This window comes from Salvelinus sp. IW2-2015, linkage group LG31, assembly GCF_002910315.2.
Source record: "Salvelinus sp. IW2-2015 linkage group LG31, ASM291031v2, whole genome shotgun sequence".
NCBI lineage: Eukaryota > Metazoa > Chordata > Actinopteri > Salmoniformes > Salmonidae > Salvelinus > Salvelinus sp. IW2-2015.
Window position 1 is genome coordinate 19,357,131 of NC_036870.1, and position 18,152 is coordinate 19,375,282.

Genomic DNA, 18,152 nt, shown 5'->3' on the forward strand with positions numbered 1-18,152 from the left:
GTTCCAGAGACAGCATGAAAGAAGAGGGGAAGAAAAGGGATGAGAAGGACAAGTATTCTTTCTCTGTTCTACCTCTTCCAGTTCCAGTGAGAGGAGGATGGAGGAAGAAGAGGATGGAATGAGAAAAGCAAGTGTATTCTTTCTTTTCCTCTCTTCCAGCTGCAGTGAGAGGTGAGGGGGCTGCACGGGCGTCATGACTCCTGTCATCATGGCAGCAGAGATGGGTTAGAAACAGGAGATGTATGGCTGATGGTGTGTGTATGTATGGTTGGTTGTGTGATATGACGCAGTTAAGTCATCATAGCAACCACCTACATGTGTACGTGTGCGAGTTTGAGCTTGTGAAGCAGAGTTGGGGTTGAGATTATATTTCAATGCACTTCAGAGACTTTATATGACTTTAATACTTTTAATCAATTCCACCTTTCTTCTTACTTACAATGATAAAAAATGAAATGGCCATTAAGAGAAACCTTCAAACATGCACAATAAGAAAAGAAACAACACTCTCTCCATGTTTTGCCAGTGGAGTTGAGTTTTGTTCAAATAAAACCGACAATAGAAAATAAAAGTCACTAAAGCATTGAAGCACACCAAGTCTGGGGGAGCATGGAAGAGTCCACATGCCCTGTCTAGGAGGGGTGGCCATTCTGCTATGGCAGTGGTTTCGAAGTACTACTGAGCTACCCAACACCCCTCTTCTCTCTCACGTTTGGTCTAGCTCTAGTCTGGCCAGCACCTCTTCCTCCCTCCTCCGTGTATCTTACTAGTCTAAAGTGGTTTCTCAACCCCTCTTCTCCATCTGCAAAAACATGGGTGACAACATGGTGGATGACCTCCAGTTCATTAACATCAGTGCACCCAAAGAGGAAAACTTGTTAAGACTATTGAGATACACATTTCTTTCTACTCCTCTCAGGTGCTGGTCAAAATCTCCCCTCCTCCCTCCCTCTCATCTCCTTTCAGGTGCTCGTCACCTCGATTTTCACCTCTCAACTCCTGTTTTGTGCTGACATCTTTATTCCCATTCTCCGTCTCCCCCTCTCCCTCCTTCACCTCCTTCTCTTCCTCCCTGGGTCCTTGCCCCTGTTTGTCTCTGAATACCTCGACCCCCAGCATGCGGAGGTAGTGGAACCTCTCGTTGCGGGGCACGAAGGCTCTGATGGAGGTCTTGCCTCTCCAGCCACACAGCTCTATAGGACACTGAGGACCATCAGGGTTACTGAGGAAAGAGAGGGAGAGGACGGTAAGGGAGTGGGGGGGTAGAGGGAGAGGACGGTGAGGGAGAGCGGGGGTGAGAGGGAGGTCAGGGTGAATTCTCTGATAACAGATAATATAACACACACAGACAGGCAAACAAAATGGACACTTACCTATTGTCAGGCCGGTATTTTAACACAATGCTGCCCATTCCTGTGGAAACAGAGGAAAACATGAAGGACTTACTAGTAATACAGACATGAATGGGCCAACACCCAACATGGCCTTAGACACAGATCATTGCTTTCCAGTTGAGAACACACACCCATCTTCTTGGCCTGTTGGTGAGCATCTTCCTCCAGTTTGCTGAGGTACGGGTTCTCCTGAGTCAGTAGAATCTTAATGTCCTCAACACTCACTGTGATCATCCTGGAGCGGATGTAGGGAAACAGAGTATAGATACCCTGGAGGAGGAGAGCAGAATGAGGAGAGCAGAATGAGGAGAGCAGAATGAGGAGAGCAAGGATTGAATGCGCGCGTGTGCGCATGCACCTACCTCCTGGGCTAGTCTGAAGGCACAGCCAAACTCCTCCCCGTCGCTGTTGCGAGACCACACCTTCACCCCTGTGTTGATCACCTGCAAAACACACAAAATAATGACTGTTTCAGCAACATATTTACAATTGCTTCTCATTTCAACATTGTCATTGTTGTTTTCAATAATAGTGATGACAGTTTCTAGATTTCTTTGGTTATGCAAATATTTGTTTATTAGGTCAAATTGCTCCAATTAGGAGATGGCCACTTCAAATAAACCATTGCTTTTAAGAAAACGAAATACTTTCTCCCATCATTGAGCCAGAACCCTGTTAAGTATGTTGCTTGTATGTCAGTATGTGTGCAGTTCTGGGAACCGTCTGGTGATGGACTCAGCCTGTCTGTTACTACTGCTTACCTGGAGGCTGATCTGAACCTGGGTCAGGTCTAAACATCAAAACATCAGAAAGGAGGAGGGCGATACATAGGGAGAGGGAGATACATAGGGAGAGGAGGAGGGCGATACATAGGGAGAGGAGGAGGGAGATACATAGGGAGAGGAGGAGGGAGATACATAGGGAGAGGAGGAGGGAGATACATAGGGAGAGGAGGAGGGAGATACATAGGGAGAGGAGGAGGGAGATACATAGGGAGAGGAGGGGGAAAAGGAAAGGGCGAAAAAGGGGGGGGGGCGCGACAAGGAGGGGAGAGCGCGACAAGGAGAGGTGGGGAGAGCGAGGAGGGGAGAGCGACAAGGAGAGGAGGGGAAATAGACAAAGAGCGGAATGGGGGGTTCTCTGTCTGCTTGAATGCACACACACGGCCACCTGTGCAGGAGCTGAGTGTACTAGGGAGATTTGGGATGAAAAGGATCCCATCTGTTACCTGGACTCCCCTTGATGGGCTGGCAGTGACACACACACAGTTGTTGTTAGGCAGGGCGCCACATTGTTCCTTAGAGAACATACAGGTGTCTCTCACACACACACACACCTTCCTACCTTCATTCGCTCACTGTTGTTGAGCATGACGTTGCGTAGCTCCTTGGAGACCATGTACAGATGTCTCTTCTTTCCCTCGTGGGTTCTGGTCAGAACGTTTATCTTAGGGAAGTCTGGAGACAGGTCATAGAATGACCTGCAAAACACACATTAACGGAATAGATCAACAACCAGGGATCAATCAAAACATGTAAAGGTAATACCATCTATGCTTGGTCAAAACATTGTCACCTCTGTACAGATAATGCTGATATCGAGCAGCTGCTTACATAGGCTACACAATCCACCAGACACCAAACACACTCACTCTATCGGGGGGAAGACCGGGTCGTCTTCAGTGAGGAAGACAAAGGGGTCTTCTTTAAAACCATGTCTCTTCATCTTTTTATTCGGAGGAGGCCTGGAACACAGAACAGAGTCAGAATACACACTCTTCCCTCCCACCCCTCTCTTTCTCTCAACTTACCCACACACGTTGGGTTCCTTGGTCTGATCGCTTGCCTCTTTGGGCGAGTCCTCTCCTGCCTCCTTCCCTCCATCTCTCTCTCCATCCTCCAAGGGCATCTCAGGAAGAGGGGTTTCCACTGGAGAGTCCTCTGGCTGGGGCACGGAGCTGGATGACTGCTCCTTCCTCAACTGGAGAAAGAAGTTAAAGTGAACTATGATCCGGGAACTTCTCTGTGGTATATGAGCTACCGGATGGTGTTGCCTTCCATCCGTGAGTGTGTGGCCGTGCATGTACATGTGTGTGTACCTTGGGGAATCTTCTGTTCCAGGGCATGGGGGCTTTTTTGACCAGGACAGCTACAAAGAAGCCTCCCGTGTTCTGGTGATGGGGCAGGATCCTCATACTGAATACACACATACGTATACACGGTATATACAAAGATTAGAGGCAACAGCACCCTCTGCTGGTAGAAATCAAATCAACACAAACCAGCAACACTTCACAGGGATTTGAAAGTCTGTTCAGCTTTTAATTTTTAATCTCATTAGCATTAGGTATGCAGCGTGCACAGGTGTAGCAAATACATGTACATGATTGTCATGACTGACATTTTAGGCATATTCTAACCAATAAAGTGGGGCCTATGTGTTTGTGTGCAGGTGTGTACGCAGGTGAGTGTACCATCTCTCCAACTTCATATTGGCCAGTTTCTCTGTGTCTGTGGGAGGGAACATGGTGGGTCTGATCTGTGTGTGGCGGTTGGCTGGCACCTCGGACCAGTCCTTATACCACTGACCCTCCTTAGTCATCAGCTAGAGATGGAAGGAAAGATGGTGAGAGAGATTAAGTGTGTGTGAGAGGTAACTGGAGGGAGAGGAGGGGATGGGAGAGAGCGCAAAAGACTCAGTTATAAAACGGGCTAAATCTGTAGTCAAACTGACATGGTGGTGGAATATCACGACTATTGTAGTGGCTAGACTGTCAGGCCTATCAAGTACCTCTAGTAGTCGCTAGCAGTGATTAATAGGCATGAGGTGGCGGTCATGTGTTCCAACAGTTATATACCTTCCATTTGGTGACTCCAGGCATCCATTTTAACCCTGGGAGATCAACTGACGCATCTGCTAACTCTAACGCACCTGGAGATAGACAAAGAGGCAGACAGAGGCAGTTATCACCTGTGTGTGTGTGACACTGTATTTGTGTGTGCATGCATGCGTGTGTTACCTTCACTCTTCTCCAGTAGCGTTGCTATGACAGCTTCGTCCTCTATAGGGTTGAGTGAACAGGTAGAGTAGACCATCCTCCCTCCTACAGCTAGCTGCTCCACACCACGCACTGCTATACGGATCTGGAGACTGGAGACACACACAGGTTATCACACACACACACACACACACATACATACACACACCTGGTCTCTCTCTCCTCACCCATGGAGATGCAGGCTGTTACTGGTGGTCCATTTCTTCCACACATCAATGTTCTTCCTCATGGTGCCATCTCCACTGTAGAAACACACACAGAATACTTTACGTTTTAGCAACACACTTGAGAAAAATCCAAAATTGGAGTTTGTCAGCTTCCCTGGATCATCTAACTACACTTTAGCTTTCCCAGACAGACAATACAACAATGTGGTTACAGGAGATCGCCCTCTCTCCTGTCTCATTCTTGTGGTCACCTTTTCTTCCCCTAATAAAAACAAAACAAGCAGTAGCCTACCCAGTGCAGCCACCAATCATAAATCAGACAGAAGAGCCAATCATAAGACACAGGGTAGAACCATGAGGTTGATATCTCTCCATATATCTGACTGTCTACACATCATGTCTAGTTTTGACTGTCCAATACCAAAATCCCAGATTTTCCTTTGCCCCCCACCTTTCTCCCCTACTTCTCTCAATCACTATTTACTTCCTTCTCTCAGCTAAACAGGTAACCAGGTTAACTCTTTGTTCACCTGCAGGGGACATCGCAGAGGATGCGGTCGTAGAACAGTGTACCCTTCTGTCCGTCCTCCGTGTCTATCTGTAGTCTGGGGATGCAGGAGGCATCATGGTTCACCACCATGATACAGGGGCTGTTCAGTCTCTTAGCCTGGTGCACCAGCAGGTAACAACGCTTGTTGTCCACGTCGTTGGCTATCACAAAGCCCTCTGAAGGGGGAAGAGGGAGAGAAAGAAAGAGGGGGAGATGATGTTCAGGATTACAATGCTTTGTTACAGTGTTTCACATTTGAGTCATTTTGCAGATGCTCTTATCCAGAGAGACTTACAGGAGCAATTAGGGTTAAGTGCCTTGCTCAAGTGCACAGATTTTTCTCCTACTCTGCTCGGGGATTCGAACCAGCAATGTTTTGGTTACTGTCCCAATGCTCTTAACCGCTATCTTTTCTGTCACAAAGTAACAGAAAAGATACAGTCAGCAACGTACCGCCCTTTCCATTGGGCCACAATTCAGATACTCCAATGCATCAGGTGTGTGTTACATTTTCTACAGATTTGATTCTGTGCGTGCGCGCGCGGGTTACCTGGGAAGGGTACATCCATATCAGAATGGAGCATCTCAATCAACTGCACCGTCTTAGATCCAGGAGCAGCACACATGTCCAGAATCTACCCACAGAAATACAGGTACACTATAATGTTCCAAGGTTTAGGGTCTAGGGACAGAATCTACCCACAAAAACACAATAATGTTCCCAAATGTAGGGTCTAGGGACCGAAATGGAAGCAGGTCTTGGCCAGAAAGGCGTCCAGTGTGTCGTTTACCTTGTGGTGGGGCTCAATCTTCATCAGCAGAGGAGGGATCATACTTACAGCCTCCTGTCTGCTGATGTTACCCTGTAGAGACCAACGTAGAGAAAGAAACACCACAGTACATAAGGCAGCCATACAGCTAAGAAACCATCGAGATCCTATTAAATTACTTTCTAATTCTTAAATAACACTCAAGACTTCCTCACCGACTCGGTCTCGCTGACCAGGAACTGATGGAACTTCTCCAGGAGAGGAGACTTCCTCAGGATCTTCCTGCTCATGTTGGTGTGCCACGCTAGCTCATCTGGGTACCTACACACACACACACACACAATTACAGGAGATGACCCTTTGTGTGTGTGTGTGTGTGTGTGTGTGCGCGTGCGTGCGTGCGCATACGTACCAGCTCAGAGGCTGAGGAGCCTCTATCTTCTGCCCGTCGATCTCTACCTCCTGGATCTCCTTGAAGTACTTGTTCTTCAGACAGTGGAGGATCTCCTTGGCATGGCTACATCATATCAAAGTTTATTTGTCACGTGCGCCGAATACAACAGGTGTAGACCTTACAGTGAAATGCTTACTTACAGGCCCTAACCAACATTGCCATTTTTAAGTCAAAAAATAGGTATTAGGTGAACAATAGATAGGTAAAGAAATAAAAACAGTAAAAAGACAGTGAAAAATACCAGTAGCGAGGCTATATACAGGCACCGGTTAGTCGGGCTAATTGAGGTAGTATATACATGTAGGTATGGTTAAAGTGACTATGCATATATGATAAACAGAGAGTAGCAGTAGCGTAAAATAGGGGTTGGCGGGTGGTGGGAAACAATGCAGACCCGGCCAGGTCTCTGACCTCCTTCGGCATCTGCAAACTTAATGGTGGTGTTGGAGTTGTGCCTGGCCATGCAGTCGTGGGTAAACAGGGAGTACAGGAGGGGACTGAGCACGCACCCGAGGGGCTCCAGTGTTGAGGATCAGCGTGGCGGATGTGTTGCTACCTACCCTCAACACCTGGGGGCAGCCCGTCGGGAAGTACATGGGGACAACCCAATGGACAATCCTTTTTAATACACTTAGAGGTTTAACAGAGTGGTGTTTTGGAAAGCAATCTTCATAAGTATGAATCCTGACGTGGAGCAAGAGTAGCCTAGTCCTAGACCTGTGTCTGCTGCCTCGCTAACCCCCCTATGGTCATTGTCATGTCAAATTATCATGAACACAAACAAATCTGGGACCAGGCTAAAACAAGAGTGGGAGTGTATAAATCATCATCCCTTTACAAAACATCTAAAGAGGTACATTTCAACTAACAGTTTGTCACCTCACCTACAGGGCGAGAAAGACAACTTCCATCTGTGCCATAGAGGATCCAGAGTCCATGGATGTATTTATTAGTGCACACTAACAAAACGTTTCTCAGAAAACATCTGGCAAACAAGAGTTTCTACTGGACAAATTTAAATAGGTCCCTCCATGTTCGTTATTGTTTACTTCCTAGTGAATACACCCCTGACCACTTGGCAGAGGTCTAGCTTAGTAGCTTCCCTTCCGTACCTCTTGTATCCAGTGATGCGGATGGTGGCGGGCAGCGGTTCTCTCATAGCCTCCATGAACTGGTCAAACTCCCCCTCTGGCACCAGGCCCAGCTCCTGGTAGTATGCCTCAAACAGCTTGTTCTCCTTGATGATGTCAGCGTAGCCTGCACCCCAACCCTACAGGACAGAGATATGGGAGGAGAGGGAAGACGCCAGGCGACAGGGGGAGGAGAGCAGATGAGGGGGGAACCGAAGAGGAGACATGGGAGGAGAGGAATGGATGGGGGTAAAGTGTAGTGTGAAGAGGATGTGGGTTTTCTGAATTGCAGCTTCAGATGGATAGATATTGATATAGTTTACTATCATAGTACAATAGCTATAACCTTGTCCCAGATCTGTTTTTACTGCATAGCCAACTCCTTGACATGCCAGCACAAACATCTGGGACCAAGATAAAATAGCTAGACATAGCTATGTCAACAAGTCATTATAAGCAATGAGTTGTGCAGTAGCAATCAAATCAAAGTTGATGGGGAGAAATTAAATCTCTTTGACTCGGCATACAATAATTTGAGGTGACCTAGGCAAGTTAGCTACAGTACGCTAAATTAGCCGGCTAGCTATGAAGAGCTATCAAAACTTACAGCATTGTCCCGGTTATCCCTTCCACCAGGCTTGCTATTATTTTGATGCTCCTTCTTTCTCAGTCGACTTCTCTTCCCCATTTTGGAAACACACACCACTCTAAATATGAACCTGCGAAGCAACGTTCTGGTGTAGCTAAATGTATTTTACTAACAGGATGATTGAAATGCGAATGGTACTGCACTCGTGTTCTGTTTCTGCGACTGACGCACACATGTGAGACAGGACCCCAGTTTATAGGTAGCGATGTATTAGCCTGAGAAATAGAAAATATCAGTGCAACATTTTGGCCAACTAAAACCAAAAACACACTCAAATATATTCTCGTTTTGGAGCTAGTCAGACAGTGACCAATGATAAGCTTTTTTTGTGTGTGCACGAATACCCCTTCCTCCAAACAATAAATAAAGGAGCCTGACTCATAATGAACCAATCGAGTCACTTTGTTTTGCATCGTCATTATCTAGCCAATTGAAAATGGATACAACGTTATTCAACTACAAGGTGTGTTCAGGAGAAACCACCACACTKGTAAAAAGATKAAATGACAGTAMATTTAGATGAATTCMATTACATATTTATSCAAACTGYCGTTWAAAAAAACWAAGTATATAGCCATTGMYCCTTGTTTCCTTAACTGGCGAKGAATMARCKAYRKASTMYRTMGYTKATTCMTCGCCAGTTAAGGAAACAAGGRKCAATGGCTATATACTTWGTTTTTTTWAACGRCAGTTTGSATAAATATGTAATKGAATTCATCTAAATKTACTGTCATTTMATCTTTTTACMAGTGTGGTGGTTTCTCCTGAACACACCTTGTAGTTGAATAACGTTGTATCCATTTTCAATTGGCTAGATAATGACGATGCAAAACAAAGTGACTCGATTGGTTCATTATGAGTCAGGCTCCTTTATTTATCCTTATGATTGGACGACGGAACTGAGCAGACCAGTGAGATGATCGCAGTACGCATACTTGTGCAAGTGACATATGTGTTCATTATTGCCTTGGATACATTCACTTTATTTACATTGTTTTGAATAAAAATGTAATTTCTTACACTATTTGCAGCTTATCTGGTAAAGATGGACAGTATTCTTTCAAAGCTTTTTGCCTCCGACACAGAAGAGTTGTATGTTTTGGACTGCCTGGCATACTTCATGATTTTCATGGCTGCTTGTACTTTCATAACTTTACTCTTTGAAAATGTCCCCTATGGCAGATACGCAACAAGCAGATATGGATTCCCCGTCAACGTCAAATTCGCCTGGTTCGTGCAGGAACTACCTGCTTTTCTGGTGCCACTGTGCCTTGTGCTGTGGACTTCTGCTGCGAAAACCACTCATCTTCCCAATCAGTTACTGCTGGTCATGTACTTCTGCCACTATGTGCAAAGGTAAGACCCAATGGTTAGAAGATAGTACTTTGTATGCATGTGAAGTACAGTGTTACTCTGACAAACACTAACTGTCATATCTTCTAGGTCAGTGGTTCTCAATCTTTTTTTGGTTACTGTATCACCAAGTACATTTTGCTCTGACCAGAGTACCGCCTCATATGCAATTGAATTCTCAATTGTAATAACACATTGCTAAATTATGTGCCAACGTTGTAACTGAAATGCAGTGCATTCCCAGCCATGAGACATGCATCCTAGACAACAGGTGGTGAAATGATTATTCATCAGTTCTATTTATTTTCTTCTAGATCTCTCATCTATCCATTTTTAATTCGTGGAGGGAAATCTACACCGTTTGCATCGTTCGCCTTGGCCTTTGTGTTCTGCATCTATAATGGCTACATGCAGGTCAGATACCTGAGCCACTATGCAGAGTACTCTGCTGATTGGGTTACCAGCCCTTGCTTTATCACAGGTAAGAGACATGGCTGACATGACATACAGCATAGGGTCTGTATTAATGCATAAACCACACATTCACAAATTACACAGTTGTCTATTTCAATATGTTCCATGAATTTCTTCTCGTTCTAGAGTTATCCACGTCATGCTATCCAAAACATCTTACATTTCCTAATTTTCACCTCATTGGTTGTCTTATACACTGTCATTATAAATCATCCCCATTGGTTGATTTTCAGGCTCTGCGCTGTGGTTGGTGGGTTGGTTGGTGAACGTTCACTCAGACCACATCCTGAGGAACCTACGGAAGCCTGGAGAGACCGGCTACAAGATACCAACAGGTAAGATACCTGCTACAGAGAGATATAGAGAGACAGGTTTCCCCTGACCAGACGCCATGACCGTTTTGGACAGCATGCTGTAACATTTTCACATCAGTTCTCTCATGGCCAGCTGAACACATTGCAGTGGTGGGCCGTCAGGGCCTGCAAGGCCTTCTCTGCTGGCCTAAACATCATCAGAATATAATTTTTTTTTAAATATATTTTCCCACAAATATGTATTAAATTATTCCCCAGAGTAAGAGTTATACTCTTCATTTCATAGCTTTCCTCTTGGTTGCACTGCTTCCAGCCCCAGGTTGAGATTTGGAGGGCTGGTCTTTATGTTAGATCTTTTATCCAATCATATTCAGCCATCATGTGTTGCCAGGGGTCTAAAATCTGCTCTTAAGGCCTTCAGAATCAACAGTGCAGGCGCTTGTAGCTTAAAGTGAATGGAAATTAAAATTTTGTGTCAACCAATCAGCTTTAGAGTTGGCTATTGTACGCCTGCTGGCTGGCTCCAGTGTTACACAGGAGCCAGCTAGCGGCGTAGGGCGTCCACGTCTTTTGATTGGATTACCAATATTGAGAGGCAGGTCCTATGGCAGGTCTATGCAGATCTAGGAAACTGAATTTGATAAACGAATTAATTCGCGTACTACCTAAACTGTTTTTTGAACCCACAATGGCGGAAGGAGGGAAGATATCGATTTGGTCGAGGATATAATTATAACGCCATTCTCAAGACGAACATTTCAAGAAAAGTTAGACATTGTAAGGAGAGGTCGCCCGACGCCACAAAGCCTGTCACAGGCGGGAAAGGGGTTCGTTCGTTCGCCACTTTCAAAGTTTCAACTATGAGCGCTGGCTCACAGGCTCCGAGAAGCACTGCAAACTGTACTGCTGGGAATGCCTATTATTTGCAAGTGATCGATTTGGTGTTTGGAGCCACACTGGCTTTGCAAACTTGAGTTGTCTAACCAAGGCAGCAACGAGACACCAAGTACGGCTGGGCACTTACAAGCAATGGTGCTTTTGAAAACGTTTGGGACACCAGAGTGGAGCTACAGCTCTCACTCGTCCTGCGTTATGTGACGGACAGGGAGTCAAGGAGCGATTTATCCGGTTTGAAGATGTGACAAGCGGCAAGCGAGCTGATGACATTGCCGCTCTTATTTTCCGTTTCTTGGAGGAAAATGAATGTAGTCTGGATAAAGTTGTGGCACAGTGTTTTGATGGCGCAGCAGTCATGGCATCTGGACTCAATGGGGTGCAGGCTAAAGTTAAGGAGAGGGCACCGATGGCCTTATTCATTCACTGCTATGCCAATCGACTAAATTTAGTACTGACTCAAGGAGCCTCAAAGCTTAAAGAATGCAAGGTCTTCTTTGCCAACCTCAATGGCCTTGCAGCATTTTTTTCACGATCCCCTAAGCGCACGCAACTGTCTAATAATCAGTCTTTGGTGAGTAGGCATACAATGCATGTTATTTTTTATTAAATGTGTATGTATGTTTCGCATTTTATTTCGTTAATATTAAATAGCCTATATATTAACAAAATAAAATGGCAAATAGCCTATGTTGCAAATTATTTGTTTTCTTTTATTTTCAGTGAATAGTTATGTGTTTTATATCATGGTGAAACTGCTTTGGGTGCGACAATGCGCTGTTTAGTGAACACACTGTATTTATTTTTTGGGGGACTTAAAGCTCAAAGTTTGTGGACCAGAAATGGATAGAAGAAGAATATTAATATAACTCTGTTGCACTCGACTATGTTCTTGCCTATTAGTTGAACTGTACTGTATTGTACTCTTCCCCTGCAATTCTCTGAAAAAAATGTCAATTTCAAGGTGACGCAACGCCTGGTTATACTGCGTTTCTAAATGTAAATGTATAGTGTCTAGAGCCATGGCATCTAAATGATGGTAATAACAGGTGGATTAATTCGGGTGGGACTGTGTAGGACCTCACTGAAGGCCCAGGCGCCAGGCCCACGGCACGCTACTGACACATTGTAAATAATGTCTGTAAAATGTGTCTATGCTAGCTACAACCATAGTAGCACACTGATGTTCAGTGTTGCTTAAAACAGGGAGTTCACTCTTTCCAGAGGGTGTATCCAGTATTCTATTTTAAATCCAGGGTTACAGAGAGTACAGTGTCACTATGACACAGCACCAGAGAGGGTCGAAACCATCACCTTGTGCCTGAGGTGAACCGTTCATAACTGATGAACCAGTTGAAACCTGTCCACCCTAAAGCCTTCTAGAAATAAAGCTTTTTACGGTAGAGACAGAAGAATGCAGTAAGTCTAGTCACACCGTATGAAACATTCTTACATTTTAGTCATTTAAGTGCCTTGCTCAAGGGCACAGACAGATTTTTCACCTAGTCGGCTCAGGAATTAGAACCAATGACCTTCAGTTACTGGCCCAACGTTTTTAACCGTTAGGCTACCTGCCGCCCTGTAGGCACTTCTGGAATCCAGAGAAACATGATGGTTTTAAAGGAGGAGCGGTGAAGGCAGTGGCTGTACACAGTCTGTTCAAGCAGGGGGGAGGACTGCAGCCATCTATGGTCTTTAGTGCCGTGTTTATGAATTATTTTTTATGCTGCCGTATTTAATCAGTCTATGACATAGAAGTGGTTTGAAGCCAGAGAGACTGTGAGAAAGGATCTGAAATACAATGCTACAGTTTCACCGGAAACTGACCTGAGACCTGAAGAAATTGTAGATTAACATGTCGTCAGTAGTGTTTTTCTTCCTTTTGTAATAATGCCACTATTGAATGCCTTACTTAACTGCAGTTTATACAATTATTTTAGGGATCTCTTTCTCCAATTATCCAACCACAATGATAATTTGAATGGTCTTGATGAAAATAATCAAGTGTGTGAAATTGTATCAGAGGTGGGTTTTCTGTATTGCAGCCTAGGATGGATAGATCTTGATAGAGCTCACGATCATAGTACAATGGCTATAACCTGGTCCCAGACCTGTTTGTACTCTATAGCCAACTCCTTGACATTACATTTAAGTTATTTAGCAGATGCTCTTGTACAGGGCGTCTTACAATAGTGTGTGCATACATTTGTACTTTTTCGTACTGACAAGCCAGTGAATGATCATAGACGTTGGCAAGACAGCACAAACATCTGGGACCAAGATAAAAAATTAAATTGTGATGGGCACTGATATGGAAAATCTATATTGAAATCAGTTGCATTTTATCAAACATATCTGTTTGAATGAATAACATTGCAACTGTGTGGACTTCTCTTCCAAGGCTTTGAAGTTCAGATAACTGCTTCCTGATTTCCCATGGACCAGGTGTGAATGTTCTGGGAGCCTAACCTAGCTTGAAAACAATGGAAAGCCTGTTGATGGCCCATCAGCAGGCTGTTAAGTATGCTAAGTAGATGTTCTGTGACTGCAGGAACAGTCATGAATTTACTTTTACACAATAGTGTAGGTTAACAGCAAGGATAAACCCATATCACGATATGCCATGCTCATATCAGTATTACATTAATTATCGATATTGGTGCTCACCACCAAACATTCGTATTGGGGGGGGGGGGAATTGTATATACACACACACAGAACCAGTCAAAAGTTTGGACACAACTACTCATTCAAAGGTTTTTCTTAGTTGTACCTTTTTCTACATTGTAAAAATAAAACATGGAATCATGTCGTAACCAAACAAGTGTTAAACAAATCAAAATATATTTTACATTCTTCAAAGTAGCCACCCTTTGCCTTTGACAGCTTTGCACACTCTTGGCATTCTCTCAACCAGCTTCACCTGGAATGCTTTTCCAACAGCTTTGAAGGAGTTCCCACGTGCTGAGCACTTGTTGGCTGTTTTTCCTTCACTCTGCAGTCCAAACCATCTCAATTGGGTTGAGGTTGGGTGATTGTGGAGGCCAGGTCATCTGATGCAGCACTCCATCACTCTCTTTCTTGGTCATATAGCCCTTACACAGCCTGGAGGTGTGTTGAGTCATTGTCCTGTTGAAAAACAAATGATAGTCCTAAGCGCAAACCAAATGGGAAGGTGTATCACTGCAGAATGCTGTGGTAGCCATGATGGTTAGGTGTTTTGAGTTAGAAATAAATCACAGACGGTGTCACCAGCAAAGCACCATCACACCACCTCCTCTATGCTTCACAGTGGGAACCACACATGCGGAGATCATCCGTTCACCTACTCTGCGTCTCACAAAGACACTGAGTTTGGAACCAAAAATCTCAGTTTTGATGTCTTCACTATTATTCTACAATGTAGAAAATAGTACAAATAAACTCTGGAATGAGTAGGTGTGTCCACACCTACTCATTCCAGAGTTTCTTTATTTTTGCTATTTTCTAAATTGTAGAATAAAATACAAACTATGAAATGACACATATGGAATCATGTAGTAACCAAAAAAGTGTTAAACAAAATAAATATATATTTTATATTTGAGATCCTTCAAAGTAGCCACCCTTTGACAGTTTTGCACATTCAACAAGCTTCATGAGGTAGTCACCTGGAATGCGTTTCAATTAAACAGGTGTGCCTTGTTAAAAGTTAATTTGAGACAATTAGTTGTTGTGACAAGGTAGGGGTGGTATACATAAGATTGCCCTATTTGGTAAAAGACCAAGTCCATATTATGGCAAGAACAGCTAGAATAAGAAAAGAGAAACGACAGTCCATCATTACTTCAAGACATGAAGGTCACTCAATATGGAACATTAAGAACTTTGAAGTGCAGCTGCAAAAACCATCAAGCGCTATGATGAAACTGGCTCTCATGAGGACTGCCACAGGAAAGGAAGACCCAGAGTTACCTCTGCTGCAGAGGATAAGTTCATTTGAGTTAACTTCACCTAAGATTGTAGCCCAAATAAATGCTTCAGAGTTCAAGTAACAGACACATCTCAACATCAACTGTTCAGAGGAGAATGCATGAATCAGGCCTTCATTGTCAAATTGCTGCAAAGAAACCACTACTAATTGACACCAATAATAAGAAGAGACTTGCTTGGGCCAAGAAACATATGCAATGGACATTAGACCGGTGAAAATCTGTCCTTTGGTCTGATGAATCCAAATGTGAGATTTTTGGTTCCAATGCCGTGTCTGTGAGACGCAGAGTAGGTGAACGGATGATCTCTGCATGTGTGGTTCCCACCGTGAAGCATGGAGGAGGAGGTGTGATGGTGCTTTGCTGGTGACAATGTCTGATTTATTTAGATTTCAAGGCACACTTAACCAGCATGGCTACCAGAGCATTCTGTAGCTATACGCCATCCCATCTGGTTTGCACTTAGTCCCACTATCATTTGTTTTTCAACAGGACAATGACCTAACAAACCTCCAGCCTGTGTAAGGGCTATTTGATCAAGAAGGAGAGTGATGGAGTGCTGCATCAGATGACCTGGCCTCCACAATCACCTGACCTCAACCCAATTGAGATGGTTTGGGATGAGTCGGAACGCAGAGTGAAGGAAAAGCAGCCAACAAGTGCTCAGCATATGTGGGCACTCCTTCAAGACTGTTGGAAAAGCATTCCAGGTGAAGCTGGTTGAGAGAATGCCAAGAATGTGCAAAGCTGTCAAAGGCAAAGGGTGGCCACTTTGAAGAATGTAAAATATTTGGATTTGTTTAACACTTTTTTGGTCACGACATGATTATGTGTTATTTCATAGTTTAGATGTATTCACCACTTATTCTACAATGTAGAACATTTAAAAAATAAACTTGAATGAGTAGGCGTGACCAAACTTTAGACTGGTATGGTGTGTATATTATTTATATATATATATATATATTAAAAGCCAACTAACTCTGTGTTAGCTTCCATGAATATACTGTGGCTCCATTGGTAGAGCTTGGCGCTTGCAACGCCAGGGTTGTGGATTCGATTCCCACGGGAGACCAGTACGAAAAAAGTACAAAGATGTATGTACCCACTACTGTAAGTCGGTCTGGATAAGCACGTCTGCTAAGACTAAAACCCAGACCTTGGATCAGTGGAATCTTGACTGGCGCAGGTGATAAATATGCGACACGGGCCTGGTTAATCACATTGTTGTCGTGACTGTTCCTGTGGTTCTACCAAATTATTTATATATACACTAGATGACTGATAGGGGGTGCCATTCATTCTTCTGGGCAGTGCCAATATGGTTGACCGGTGGCTTCAAAGCCTTTCACTGGTCAATACATAGCATCAGCAATCCAGGGTTTATATACTGTACATCACTGGTTGTACCCTGTCTTATGTTCTCTCCTGTAGGTGGGCTGTTTGAGTATGTGTCTGGAGCAAACTTCTTTGGCGAGATAACAGAGTGGGCGGGATTTGCCCTGGCGGCTCATTCTGTCCACAGCGCGTCCTTCTCCATCTTCACTCTCATTGTTCTTGCCAGCAGAGCCTTCGCTCACCACAGGTAGGAAACACACACACACACACATTCCACATGAAGACACACTGCACACACACGGTCTGGGATCAAATACACCTTTAACACTTGTAATACTATAATAGTGAATTCATGTCCTCCTGCCTTTCCTTCTCTCTAGGTGGTACCTTCAGAAATTCGAAGACTACCCCAAATCCAGGAAGGCATTGATACCATTTGTATTATAATGATTCACTACAACAATCCAAACTCCAACAGCCCAACACAACGAGCTGTGACCCTATGCTACATCATCTGGGGTCTGGTTAGGTTTGTTATTGCTTGTTTGTGTTTACCTCAAGAGAATACGTACAAGGATGAACACAATGAGTACTGACAATTCTATTCACTGGGAAGATATGAAGAGCTCTAGAAACCACAACACCACTGACAAGATTATTAGACATACCCTGATGGAGGCTACAATGCCAAGTAGAGGCAATTTATTTTATTAAAATAAAAAAATTCCTCCAAGAGTGGCTGGATATATTTTTCACATGGTTGCACCTCAGCTACCACCATCAACTTGGATATGTCCCGCAATGAGATTTACTATAGTATGTGGCGACTATTACTTTTACGATAAATTCACAGCGGACCAACCAACAGTACCAATCCATCTTACAAAGGTTCAGCTCCATTTCAACACATCCCCTAACCTCTACCCTTCCCCTAACTCCCTGCAGCAGTGTGTGCATCTCTCGCCCTCTCTGTTGCGTGCAGGCGGAGAATGAGCCAACCATCAAAACACAATCTGTCAGTAGAGCTCTAGTTTCCCCGGTGAGACAACCCAGTGCTAGAAGGACTGAGAATTAACTTACCGTCAACACACAGGAATGCACACAGACAGATTTCACTGCTTGTGGAAGAAACTAGCTCTTTGTATATTCGTGCACTCGTGTGTGTCAGATGAATCTGTCGTGAGCAGTGCTGTAGTCTTCCCCTATGATTTAGTGCTAGCAGCACTGAGGATGAACCAACCCTTCACCACACACACACTTAGTGAGGCGACCCCAGCCTTAGGGCTGAAAATGAGGTTATGAACCAAAGAGAGATACAAATGAGAGAAATGCTCCATTCAGTCAGTAAGGCCACTGGATTAGCTGATCACCCAGAGCTTGTTGCTGCCATAGAGAGACCAAAAGAAAGGGAGAGTGAAAAGATAGTGATGGAGGGAGAGAGTGAGCAATACTCAACCTGACATTCTTTCTCTGGGGGTTTTCCTTGGCTCTGTCACATGCAGCACGTGAGCAGGGAGGGAAGCAGACATTATGCAAAGAGCGCACACACAGTACAGACGGTGCTGCCAGTAGGCTCATTCCATTACAGAGTGTAATGGGCTGGAAGATAGCTGTGTGTAGGGTTGACTGCAAATGG

The 18,152-nt window shown here is 44.3% G+C and overlaps 2 protein-coding genes across 3 annotated transcripts; one reads left to right on the forward strand and one right to left on the reverse strand.

The window, feature by feature from the left end:
* Positions 1-386: 386 nt before the first annotated feature.
* nsun2 (NOP2/Sun RNA methyltransferase 2) lies at positions 387-8,346 on the reverse strand. The gene is made up of 19 exons (XM_023976173.2): positions 8,131-8,346; positions 7,506-7,663; positions 6,352-6,456; positions 6,155-6,260; positions 5,961-6,032; positions 5,720-5,804; positions 5,150-5,345; positions 4,620-4,694; positions 4,414-4,544; positions 4,252-4,325; positions 3,868-3,998; positions 3,493-3,589; positions 3,205-3,374; positions 3,046-3,138; positions 2,739-2,874; positions 1,757-1,837; positions 1,526-1,664; positions 1,374-1,413; positions 387-1,222 (listed from the first exon to the last, which is right to left on the reverse strand). The coding sequence occupies exons 1-19, from the start codon at positions 8,209-8,211 to the stop codon at positions 916-918; spliced, it is 2,277 nt and encodes a 758-aa protein (XP_023831941.1). The 5' UTR covers positions 8,212-8,346; the 3' UTR covers positions 387-915.
* A 566-nt stretch (positions 8,347-8,912) lies between these two features.
* Positions 8,913-17,251, forward strand: srd5a1 (steroid-5-alpha-reductase, alpha polypeptide 1 (3-oxo-5 alpha-steroid delta 4-dehydrogenase alpha 1)). 2 transcript variants are annotated; one of them, XM_023976527.3, is made up of 6 exons: positions 8,913-9,111; positions 9,355-9,528; positions 9,840-10,006; positions 10,233-10,334; positions 16,613-16,763; positions 16,897-17,251. In XM_023976527.3, the coding sequence occupies exons 1-6, from the start codon at positions 9,089-9,091 to the stop codon at positions 16,961-16,963; spliced, it is 684 nt and encodes a 227-aa protein (XP_023832295.1). In that variant the 5' UTR covers positions 8,913-9,088; the 3' UTR covers positions 16,964-17,251. The 2 variants fall into 2 exon arrangements, with proteins under 2 accessions (XP_023832295.1, XP_023832294.1); XM_023976526.2 differs by lacking the exon at positions 8,913-9,111 and having other exon boundaries at positions 9,118-9,528.
* The last annotated feature ends 901 nt before the right edge of the window (positions 17,252-18,152 follow it).

What these genes read in the sequence shown, in the direction of transcription:
- srd5a1 (XM_023976526.2), top strand. Translation starts at nt 9,218, where the DNA reads ATGGACAGTATTCTTTCAAAGCTTTTTGCCTCCGACACAGAAGAGTTG. An exon ending in TTCTGCCACTATGTGCAAAG is followed by an intron (nt 9,529 to 9,839) that starts GTAAGACCCAAT and finishes ATTTTCTTCTAG; the next exon opens with ATCTCTCATCTATCCATTTT. An exon ending in AGAGCCTTCGCTCACCACAG is followed by an intron (nt 16,764 to 16,896) that starts GTAGGAAACACA and finishes CCTTCTCTCTAG; the next exon opens with GTGGTACCTTCAGAAATTCG.
- nsun2 (XM_023976173.2), bottom strand. Translation starts at nt 8,211, where the DNA reads ATGGGGAAGAGAAGTCGACTGAGAAAGAAGGAGCATCAAAATAATAGC. An exon ending in CGCATCACTGGATACAAGAG is followed by an intron (nt 6,457 to 7,505) that starts GTACGGAAGGGA and finishes GATATGATGTAG; the next exon opens with CCATGCCAAGGAGATCCTCC. An exon ending in GCTACTGGAGAAGAGTGAAG is followed by an intron (nt 4,326 to 4,413) that starts GTAACACACGCA and finishes GTCTATCTCCAG; the next exon opens with GTGCGTTAGAGTTAGCAGAT.